Consider the following 12,386-nt stretch of genomic DNA (forward strand, 5'->3'; position numbering starts at 1 on the left):
ATAGGTTTTTATCATCTCTGTTATTTTCTAATATCCCTTAAAAAGAATGACGTATTGTTGTTTTTTGTTTCATTTGCCATATTACTGAATATTTGTTTCAGATTTCATATTGTCAGAAATCATTTTTCGTCATCTTACGCATGCACTGTCATAAGAACTGCTGCCCTTACTCTGGAATGTGGTTAAGTTCTTCAAGCCAGTTTCTTCACAGTCTGCTATGTCTGGGGGTGTCTCATTTAAAATTTTTTTTGTAGATAAAAATAATAGTTCAAATAGGCTGTTGAGGAGAAGATAACCAAACTAAAGTGTGCATGAGGTTTTGCTGCCTTAGTAAAAGATAAAATGAGGGGTGTAGTATATCACATGTGAAATGAAGGAATTGGCCTGGGGTGGAGTGGGAACTGAAGTTAAGCAGTTCTCACACAGGGGAGTAGGGGAAAGAGTGGATAAAGGAGAAATGAAAACTAAAGATATAAAAGAATCCTTATGCAACCTCACTGGTTTATAAGCTATTTAAAAATATATCAAGAAACAAGCTTGTATTATAGCTAAAGCCTTTAATAAACTTAAATATTTTAATGGAAATAAAATTTAAGGTAAGGTTCCAAATCTGTTTTAGCCTCATACAATAGCCAGTTGTACTTCAGAAATTTTTTACTATTTATACACTCCAAACCATCTTTTTAATATTCGTTCATTTTTATATAATTCTTATTTTTTTACTTTTTAGGTTATATTTTTAATAATGCTAACTACATATTTATCTTTTTGTACAATTAGGAAAGTTTGTATCTAAAATACAGATTTCTTGTTTGTGAGTCTATAAATGTGAAGATTCTGTATTGTTACTATTTGTGTGTGATGGTACAACTATTAATTCAGTTTGTTTAGTATTTCTTAGTTTTCAAATAGTGAAAAATGTCTCATTGGGAATGTTGCAGAAGTAGATGAGGCTTTTTTTTTATGGTAAAGGACGTGACTAGCCCTCTGAACTAGTATGTGGTGAAGCTAGTGTTATTACCTGCTAACTCTGGATGTTTTTACCTACATTTTCTCCTAGTGAGTAAAAAAGACAGAATAACAAAGCATAAGTACAACATTTTAGTATTAAGTCTAAGTTATAGGACCATATTTGTTCCTAAGATCCAAAGTTATAAAGGATGTCTAGTAAGAAAACTTCAGCTAGAATTATGTAACTTGATAAAGCATCCCTTGACTTGGATTTCTTTGCTGAGATCACCTGCAACTGGACAGTGTTTAGTGAACAAGTCTGCATGTGTGGCTCTGGACCAGTACTGTCAGCATTTTCTGGGAAGGTGTTGGAGATACACATTACTTACATAGAACTGTTGCCTTCCTAGTAACTCTCACACATTTGGTAGCTTGAGAGACAGTGTTTTAGATATGTCAGTTTTTCTGGGTTATTGCTATATTTCTTTTTCTTTCAAGTTTCAAGTGTAAGACATTTACAAGCTTAATATTTTATGAAATTGCATTCCCTCTTTCCCTCAGTTTCCTTGATATTTCATGAAGACTGTGCTGTGGTGGCTGAAGTCGGGGCATTGTTTTGTCTTCTGTTGTTCGATGAAGTATCAAGAATGGATATGTGGTGAGATATAAGGATTTTATTGGTGTGCTTTTGCCCTGAGTTATCTAAGGTATGATGCACTCTTCTTTCCATGCTGTACACATCATTCATCCTCTTCAGTTTGAGTAGGTGTGAGTAAACGATATTTAAAAACCCATGCTTTCAGAAAGTCACCCTCAGTTACTTTTTTGAGCATAACTAAGTACAAAATTAAAAAAGTAATTATTATAGTGATTTTTGTCTTGGATATGTTTTTAATATATATTTCAGCATTGTATGCTTTAAAAATTATTATTTACAAGAGGAGAAAATATTTAGAATAATAATATTTGATTAATGTGACCCTAAGAAGCATCAGTCAGAGGGGTCACAGATGTCACTTGCTAGTATATCTACTTTGTTATATGAATGCTTATTATATGAAACTACAAACAGAAATACAGTTTACTTTCAGTTCAGGTGATAGCAAACACTCGACTATACTGAATGTTAGACTTAGTAATAATCTCAAATGCACTGTCTAAGAAGGAGTGGGCTGTACCTCTCAGAACTTTGGCCTACTCAGTTTTCATTTTGCCTTCTTTTTATAGGTCTGATAATTCTTCTAATAAACCTTCTTTGTCATCAGTCTTCAGTTTGCCTGTTTCAGTCTTTAGAAGGTAAAGAATTTGTCTTATTTTCATAACTAGTAAGTTTATTTCACAAAGGCGAAGTTGCTGTCTGTAATTGTTTCAGTCTCTTCTTTGTCAGGACTTCCAGAATTTCCTCACTGGGATTCTTTGAAGGGTCCATGAGTTCTGCTCCCTCCAATCAGCTTTTTACTTCAATCTCTTGCAAGTTTACAGGACAGCTTATTTCAGTGTCCCTTCAGCCCTGAGTCATTGTTCACATGCTGTCCCTTTCTCCACATATAATCTCTATTTTCAATCATTTGAAAAGAAGCTTTAGAAAATTTTTTTCACTGTTTCAAAATTCAGAATATAATCAAGATCATGTGTTGAATTTTATTATATGTACATTTAGAACTTGAAAATATATGTCATTTTTTTATGTATAATATACATGAAATTATACACAACCCTTGTATTTCTCAGTAAACACTAGAAAATACTATGCAGATAAAGAAAATGGCTGTTACTTCTAGGTCACAAACTTCTTCCACCTTTTTTAAATTACTTTTTACTACTCCAGAATGTAATTCTGTTTTCATTTTTGTCAGTATAGCTTATTTTTGCTGACTTTTATCAACAAAGTGCATTTAAAAAAATGTTTATTTATATTTCGAATGTTGCCCCTTTCCTTGTACCCCCTCAAACAGGTCTTCCTTCTACCTCCCCTCCCCTCCACCTCTGAGAGAGTATCCCCATCTATCCCACCTCCCCCAGGATCTCCCTACTTTGCTACATGATTAGGTTAATCCTTTCCCACTGAGGCTAGAAAGGCAGCCCTATGGTACATAAGTTCCAGGGCCTCAGACAGCTCTTTGTCAGTCACAGTCTCTAGCAGCTATTAGGTTTCCAAGGTAGTTGATACTGTTGGTCTTCTTATGGGGTCACCATCCCTTTCAGCTCCTTCAATCCTTGCCCTAACTCCTAGGGGTCCCTGACCTCCGTCCAATGCTTGACTGTGAGTATGAGTGTCTGTCTCATTCAGCTTCTGATAAAGCCTGTCGGAGCACGTTAGATTCCAGTCTGTAAGCATCCGTAAAAGTGTTTGGAGTGCCCATGGGGTGGATCCCAAGTTGTGACGGTCACTAGTTGCCATTCCTTCAGTCTTTGCTCCATTTTTGTTCCTGCATTTCTTTTAGACAGGAGCAGTTTGGGGTCTAATGTTTTGTATGTGGGTTGATGTCTCCATCCTTCTATTGGGGGTCCTGTCTGACTACTGGAAGTGGTCTCTCTAGGTTCCATATCCCCACTGTTGGGAATTTTGGCTAAGGTTACCCATATTGAGTCCTGGAAGTCTCTCCCATCCCAGGTCTCAGATTTTTCTAGAGGTTCCCCCCCAGCCCTGGCAGCTGCATATTTCCATTCATTCTCCTGTTCCTTTGGGCCTCTCTCTTGTCTCCCTCCATACCTGATGCTGTCCTCCTTATTTCCTCCTTCCCTCTCTCACCCAAGGCCCTCCCTCCCTCTGCTTACCATGATTATTATGTTATGGACTGGGGAGGAAAAGGGGATAGGGATTGGGATGGGAGAGGGACATGATCTGGTATTTGGTGGGGGAAAAGAACGGAAGCCCTGATGTCTAGGGGGAAGAATGGAAACAGGCCATCTCAGGAGGTAGGAGTGGGAGGACCCTCCAGAATGTACCAGAGATCTGGGAGGTGAGAGACCCTCAGAACTCAAAGGATGGGGATCCTAGATGAAATGCCCTACAGTGGGAAGCGGGAACTTGTAGAGCTCATCTCCAGCAGAAAGACAGGACATCAAGAAAAGGATGGGGTTGATATCTCACAGTTAAAATTCTGACCCATAATTCTTCCTAACTGGAAGAACTACAGAGAGTAAATGGAGAAGAGCCCGAGGAAAAGAAGGTCCAGGGACAGGCTAAAATGTGGTCTAGCTCAAGTCGGGCAGCAAGGCCTGGCCCTATTACTGAAGCTGTGGATTGCTCAGAAAAAGGGACCTCTCCTGACTGCCCTCTAAAAGACCCAACAAGCAGGTGAAAGTGTCAGATGCAGATATGTACACCCAACCAATGGACAGACGCTGTTGACCCCTCTGATTGAATTTGGGAAAAGCTGGAGGAAGCTAAAGAGGAGGGTGACCCTGTAGGAGGACCAGCAGTCTCAGTTAACTTGGACCCCTGAGATCTCTCCGACACTGGATCACCAACCAGGCAGCATACACCAGCTGAAATGAGGCCTTCAACACATTTACGGAAGAGGACTCCCAGGTTTGGGTTCAGTCAGAGAAGATGCACCTAACCCTCAAGAGACTGGAGGCCCAAGGAGTTTAGAGGTCTGGTGGGGTGTGTGGGGTACAGACACCCTAGTGGAGATGGTGGGTGGTTAGGTATGGGATATGGAGAAATAGGAGTGTGGGCTAGGAGGAGAATAAAATCTTGATTGTGAAAGAAAAATAACAAAAAAGAAAAGAATAGAAGCAACTTGATTACAGTTTTTCAAAATATGCCAAGAGGCAAAACAGAAACAACAGCAAAAGAAGAACGTCATCCATTATCTTTCTTTGCAGCTCTTGTGTCTTTCTAACCTGCCCTCATGAATCAGTGTTTGGTTGCTTTCTGGCACAGAATAATCAAGGCTCCTTGAGACTAGCAGTAGCTGTTCATTTAAAAAGAGAGTTTTTTGTCTAGAAAAAACCCAAACTTATTTGTGTGTGTGCGTGTGCGTGTGTGTGTGTGTGTGTGTGTGTGTGTATGTGTGTGTGTGTGTGTGTGTGTGTGTGTGTGTGTGTGTGTGCGCGCGCGCGTGCACGCGTGTGGAGAAACCAGAAAAAAGAATCAGATTTCTTGGGTCTGTGTCTATAGGCTTTTGTGAGCTGCCTGATGTGGGTGTTGAGAAGCTAGCTTGCTTTTCTTCAAGAGTGGCAAGTGCTCTTAACCAGTGAGACAGCTTGTCATCCCCAGTTTATTAGTTTTCAGTGGAAAATTGCTATTAAAATGTTTAAATTGCTATTAGAATGTTAAAAGCTTGTTAAAAGTAGCTTTACTTGATAAATCATAGTTTGATGTAGATATGAAATTATAGCATTGTTTCTCCTTCATTGGTGTGTAGAAAGTCAGAAAGAAAGCATGTGTTCTTGTAAGCTAAATGATATAATTACTTGTATTACAGTGGTCATTAATGAGGATTAGGGAATATGCGGGAGGGGAGCATTGTGAGGGGGTACCTGAAAAGAGAGGGATACTTCAGTTGGGATGTAAAGTGAGTAAAAAATAAATTAATGGGAAAAATTAGTCATTAATATGTAAATTAGAGACATGTGGGTTGGTGGGGGGTGTTGATTTTTGTTTTTTGCTTTTTCTCTTAAAGAGCTCAGGCTTCCTTGGTCCTGGACAAGAATTTGATTGCTGAACTATAGCTTCAACCTATTGGAATATGTTACATTATTAAAGTTATACTTTACATATAGCATATGAACTGGGACTGTCTTGCTAGCCACCACTGTTAAATTGCTTTGAGTTCATTTAAGAGACATCAGTATTTAATTTCTTCTTGTATCTAGAAATACTTGTGTAGTCTTGAGTTTATTGATCACTCGGTCAAAGGAAAGCAGTGCATGGAGTGCAGTCACTTAGTAACTTTGATCATAGGCAATTCTGTAGCTCCCTCGAGAGCCTTATTTTTGTCCATCTGTATGCCATTGCATTACCCAGCATAAGTAGAGAAATGGTGGTTTGGAACAGTGTTTGTCAAAAATAGTCGGCATCCTTGTTTTAGCAAACCACCTTTAATTTTCAGTGTAATTATGTTCCTGACTTCAGGGAGCACTGACTATCTCAGTAACAACCCTAATGTAGAGAATGTAGCCATTCATAGATAGGAAAGAGTAATACAGTATCTTGGAGAATGTAGAGGAGAGTGACAGAATAATTAAACTATTATGTAAGATGTGATAAATTTAACATTGTTATGTATGGGAGTCACAAAACTAGCTCACACTTCTGGTTCATTATTTGAGTCCTGTTTACTAATTTAAAGTTTGTAACTATTTAAATTCATTTTCTTTAGGTATCACCTACCAGTTTATGTGAATGGCCACCACGCTGTGAGTCCTTACTCAATAGTTTTGCCATTATCTACTGAATGTTTGGCCCTCAAGCCTGTGTCAGATATGCTGAGAATAGCTTGGAACCTGGCATGGTATCATGGGAGTGATAATCTATTGAAACAAACGACCTCTGAAACTAAAATTCAGGAGTAAGTAGTTATATTAAGATAAATCACAAACAAATTACATGAAATTAATTAGGCTTCAGAAGTTCTTAAAAGTTTTTAAAAGCATTTTTACCTTGATATCATCAACTGATTGTAATTTAAGATTATATTTTCGTTTTCTTTTAGGTCTGTGCTTATTAACAATTATATGCTGTCTAAACTGTTTCTAAACTGTATAGTGTTTATTCAGTTAATAGTTGTAAATCATTTGGAAAGAGTAATGTGTACCCAAGAATATTCTTACTTCTAGATGTGGTAATTGGCTCCCATGAGTAACAATATATTGGTGTGTCATTGATAAGAAGGGAAAGTCAGTATCCACAGTTGGAATGCTAATGTGAAACTGTGCTATTGATAGATTTATATGTTAGTATTTAACTATAAGTTAACCTTTATTGAAAAGCACATGAAGCCAAACAGAATTTTTAAGAGGCTTATGAATAGAAATAAGTATGGGCTTATGTTCTTTTTCTTTTTATGCTTAGATTTTCAGATACACTGCAGCTGTCCACAGAAGATATCCTTACACTGAAGATCACATACACGGATAGTGGGCTGAAGGACTGCCTTCAGTCCATTGTTCAGGCTGGAGGCCACAGGGATGTGAGGGCTGCTATTACCAGGATGAGTTTTTATCTTTTGAACGACAAACTGTCTTTGAAGGATGATATTGGTCCATGTGGGTTTACTTTAAAGTCCTTGGCCTGGCACACTGTGCTGAACAGGTTAGTGTAAATTTAAGGCTGCCAGTTTGAAAGACCTGCTTTGAATTATGTTTAGGATTATCTTCAAACCTTTGCAGGGAAGAGTGTATATTTGTACAGTTGCTATCATGAGAGAGATGCTTTAAACAGAAAGAAAAACTAAACTGCTATTTACTTATCTGTGATAAATAATAACAAAAGAGAAAAACTTTACCTCAGTTCCAGCATTTCTGAAGAAAGTTTCTTATAATAAGGTTACAACATTGGCTGAAACATAGCTATTGGATTCATTACATTGAAATAATATTCATTATTTTAAACGAATAGAGCCATAGTAGATTGACGACAAATAGGTTCTGTACACCTGCTACTGGTCGTTTTATTTTGCCTTTGTTTTCTTCTCAAATAAATGATTTCAGTTTTCTTTCTGTTCAAATTCCATGAAGTTAATGGCCATATGGCTGTCTTTGGTAGTTATTGGAAAGACTCTATCTTGTAAATTTCAGATGTTGAACTGATAGCAGATGGCTCCATTTGAAACAAGACTGAGAAACCTTCCCTCAAAGCAATTTTTCATCTTATGTTTCACATGAATAGTGTAGATGTGTATTTTTCTAAATAGGCACAGCATATGATTTTCAAAGTGTTAGGTGATATGAGCTTGTGAATTTGAAGTTCTCCAGTTCCTTGTTAAGAGTGTAAAAGAACTTACCCTCTCCAGTGGCATGCTGAACCAGCTTGTGAGGTGGTGGTGTCACGATTATGGATTTTTCCAATTAATTACATAAAAATTATTATGCAGTATAATTTCATATATTGTTAATTTATGAATTAAATTATATGAAAAGTAAAAGCAGCAAACATGAAAATTGTCACTTTTTAATTGCTTTACATTTTACTATTGTCTGTGCTCTGGTGGTTATTTATAATAGATCTTTTATGGATGTACTGTTGTATTGTGTGCTATAATTTTTCACAGCCCCCTAGTAAATTGTAGCTAGAAATAGGCCACAGTAGGGATATTATTATACTATGTAAATCGGCAAACAAGCACATTAGTAATGTTTTATCAGGCTACTTCTTTTATACATACCAACTAAAGCATGTGCAAATTTTGCAGTTTCAATTCTTTTGATATATTGTTTGTCAAAAAAATAAACAACAAAAGCCATTAATATATCTTGATGTAATTGTACATGCTAGGTTTTCTTTTGCACATTAAAACTATAATTGCATGCTATACCACAGTGAAACAAAGGCTCTCTAATAAGTTTGTATCAGTGGAGCCTCCAGGGGAGTTCAAATTGAATAGTAGCAGAAACTATGTGAGAGTCACATTTTTTAGGATTATGTTTTCCACATACAAGGACAGAATTGTATGTGTGTGCCTCATAAGTATGCATCTGCTACAACCATGCATTTAGCCAAGTGTATATTGAAAATAATAAGAATAATAACAACGGCTGGTCAGATGGTTCAGTGGGTAAGAGACTTACTTCTCTTGCAAAGAACCCTCCTTATTTCCTAACATCCACATTGGGTGGCTCAGAATTTCCTATAATTTTAGTTTCTGGAGATTCCCTTCCCTCATCAGTCCTCCTTGGGCACCTGCACACACATAACACACATATATACATATACATAATCAGTTCCCCCAAAAGAAGCATCTGTGATGAAAAGGTGTTTTTTTGTCTTGTTTTGTTTATTTTTTATGTAATTGTTTCCTAGACAATACAGTGTAACAACTGTATGATAACATTTATATTGTATTGGGTAGTCAAAGTAATGTTACAGTTTAATGCTTGTGAGAGGATATGTGTAAGTTATACTTAAATACAGTGCTATGCTGTAGAAAGGACTTGAACAATTGCAACTGCAAATTTTGGTTTAGGAACCTAATTAACGCAGATTGGATGAATAGCAGCATGTAGAGATTATTTTGTCTACCCATGTACTCATTGAATCCCTTTCTGTGTTTCCCTGTTAAGCAGCCATGTACATTCATGTGAGGACCTCTTCTAAAGAAAGACTGTTTCATTTTTGCACTTGGACCAGAAGTTCTAGCTTTGAACTATTTTTGCTTTTGCTTTTGTAGTTATTCCTACCAGTATATCCTTTAAACTTACTTAAAACTAATCCTCACTCACTTCGCATGTTACATCTCTCCAGTTATTTAAGTACAACTATAATTTCTTCTCTGATTTTTCTCCTTACATTCTCTCAATGTTCCTTAGACTTACTTGTTCACACTTCCTCTTTCACCATGATGTGATGACGTTTAAATAGGACATGTAATAAGGAATGGAGTAGGCAAGGAAAAGGGATATTACATTTTTTCCCCTTATTGCATTTAGTTAACATTGTTTACCTACTAGATGCAAGTCACTTCTAGGAAATTTAATAGAAAGCCAAATAGGTATGTTCCCTCTTATGGAACTCATGGTGAAGACAGCAAACAGTATTGTGAATAGTAAGTAGTACAGCGCCTGAGGAAGAAATGGGTGGAAGACTGGATGAGCAAGTTCTAACCTTATGCCAGTAGGGAACTAATATTTCAGTGGAAGAAATTTAAGTCAAGACATAATAGAGTTAAGAAGGATGAAACAGAAAAGATGCCAGGCAAAGGGGCATAGGCCTCCTGTAAGAGAATAATCTTTAAGCAAGAGAAAGAAAGAAATTACACATGGACTTAAAGAATATGGAAGTCAATACAGAATGAGTACAGGGATGATTATGTGTATTTATGATTATGTTAGATATCATGGAAAAGTTCTAGAAATTATTATGTATTCCTTTAAAACAAGACTTGGTATCTTCTCAACTGACTGTCATTTTGCAAAGTGGAGATTTTAAGTGAAAAGGTGTAATTTAGCAAGTATCTACTGTCTAACACTTAGTAGCCACATGACTATAAAGAAAACTGCCTAACCACATCTTTGTCTGCATTTCCTCATTTTAACAATAAAAGCATCGAGGTTCTAGAAATATTTTTTTATAATTTATTAGACTTTTTATTTATATTTCAAATGTTATCCCATTTCCTGATTTCCCATCCATAAACTCCTATCCCATCCCCCTTCCCCTTTTTCTATAAGGGTGTTCCCTCACTTAAAAGATCACCCCTTCCTGCCTCCCTGCCCTGATATTCCCCTACCCTGGGAGTCCAAGGACATTTCCTCACATTGGTGCCCAACGAGGCCACCCTTTGCTACATATGCAGCTGGAAACATGGGTCTGTCAATCATACTCATTGGATGATGTGTCTCCTCTATGCAGCAAAATGCTGGGTCTTCTTTATGTATCAAGTCTGTTAGTCTATGTCTTTTTATTGGGGAATTGAGTCCATTAATGTTAAGAGATATTAAGTAACAGTGATTGTTGTTTCCTGGTTTTTTTTTTTTGTTTTTGTTTTTGTTTTTGTTTTTTTTTGTTGTTGTTGTTGATGATGATGTTAGAGAAGGAATTATGTTGTGTGGCTCTCTTCTTTTGGGTTTGTTGCAAGAAGATTACTTTTTTGCTTTTTCTAGGGTATAGTTGTCCTACTTGTGTTGGAGTTTTCTATCTGTTCTCCTTTGTAGGGCTAGATTTGTCAGAAGATACTGTGTAGATTTTGTTTCATTATCTAATATCTTGGTTTCTCCATCTATGTTAATTGAGAGTTTTGCTGGATACAGTAACCTGAGCTGGAATTTGTGTTCTCTTAGGGTCTATATGACATCTGTTCAGGATCTTCTGGCTTTCAAAGTCTCTGGTGAGAAGTCTGGTGTGATTCTGATAGGTCTGCCTTTATATGTTACTTGACATTTTCTCTTACTGCTTTATATATTCTTTCTTTGTTTTGTGCATTTGGTGTTTTGACTATTATGTGACGGGAGGAATTTCTTTTCTGGTCCAATCTATTTGGAGTTTTATAAGCTTCTTGTATGTTTATGGGCATTTCTTTATAGGTTAGGGATGTTTTCGTCTATAATTTTGTTGAAGATGTTTTACTGGTCCTTTAAGTTGGAAATCTTCGTTCTCTTTTATACCTATTTTCATTAGGTTTGATCTTCTTATTGTTTCCTGGATTTCCTGGATGTTTTGGGTTAGGAGCTTTTTGCATTTTACATTTTCATTGACAGTTCTGTCAGTGTTTTCTATGGTATCTTCTGCTCCTGAGATTCTCTCTTCTATTTCTTGTATTCTGTTGATGATGCTTGTATCTCTGATTCCTGATCTCCTTTCTAGGTTTTCTATCTCCAGGGTTGTCTCCCTTTGTGATTTCTTTCTTCATTGTTTCTATTTCCATTTTTAGATCCTGGATGGTTTCGTTCAATTCCTTCTCCTATTTGGTTGTGTTTTCTTCTAATTCTTCAAGGGATTTTTGTGTTTCCTCTTTAAGGAATTCTACTTATTTACCTGTGTTGTCCTATATTTCTTTAAGGGAGTTATTTATGTCCTTCTTAAAGTCCTCTATCATCCTCTTGAGATGTCATTTTAAATCCAAATCTTACTTTTCCGGTGTGTTTGGATATCCTGTGTTTGCTTTGGTGGGAGAGCTGGGCTCTGATGATGCCAAGTAGTCTTGGTTTCTGCTGCTTAGGTTCCTGGGCTTGCCTTTTGCTCTCAGGTTGTCTCTGGTGTTAGCTTGTCTTTCTGTCTCTGACAGTGGCTGGACCCTCTCTTTTTTTTTTTTTTTTTTTTTTTTTTTTTTTGGTTCTTTTTTTCGGAGCTGGGGACTGAACCCAGGGCCTTGCGCTTCCTAGGTAAGTGCTCTACTACTGAGCTAAATCCCCAGCCCTGGCTGGACCCTCTCTTAAGCCTGTGTGTCAGCACTCCTTGAGATCAGCTTTCTCCCAGCAGGATCCAGTACAGAGAGCTGTGTCACAGGGTCAGCTCTAGGTGCAAGCAGAAACCAGAAGGATCCCGTTCCAGACTGCTCCTAGGTTCCTGAGTCCTAAGGGCTCCAGGCAGGTCCCTCGGAGCAGAAGTGGTGGTCTTACCTCTGCTCTCAGGTGTGTCAGGGCTCCTGGAGACTGGTTTTCAACTCTGAATGCAGGCAGAAACTGGAAGGATCCTGTCCCTGACTGCTCCTAGGTTCCTGTGTCCAGAGGGCTCCAGGAGGTTCTTGGTTTCTGCTGCTTAGGTTCCTGGGCATGTGAGTAGGATTGGTGGTCTCCCCTGCGCTCTCAGCATTATATGTACTTCTGAA

At 37.5% G+C, this 12,386-nt stretch overlaps 1 protein-coding gene across 9 annotated transcripts in view; it reads left to right on the top strand.

The window, feature by feature from the left end:
- Nucleotides 1-12,386, top strand: part of Rttn (rotatin) — a 177,267-nt gene that overhangs the window by 61,514 nt on the left and 103,367 nt on the right. For all 9 annotated transcript variants that reach the window (XM_039096615.2, XM_039096617.2, XM_039096616.2 and 6 more), the window contains 4 exons: nt 1,513-1,609; nt 2,179-2,247; nt 6,285-6,473; nt 6,977-7,216. In XM_039096615.2, the coding sequence (XP_038952543.1) occupies nt 1,513-1,609; nt 2,179-2,247; nt 6,285-6,473; nt 6,977-7,216 (595 nt within the window). The remainder of the gene's footprint in view (nt 1-1,512; nt 1,610-2,178; nt 2,248-6,284; nt 6,474-6,976; nt 7,217-12,386) is intronic.

The sequence above is a fragment of the Rattus norvegicus genome, chromosome 18 (genome assembly GCF_036323735.1).
Source record: "Rattus norvegicus strain BN/NHsdMcwi chromosome 18, GRCr8, whole genome shotgun sequence".
Taxonomy (NCBI): Eukaryota; Metazoa; Chordata; class Mammalia; order Rodentia; family Muridae; genus Rattus; species Rattus norvegicus.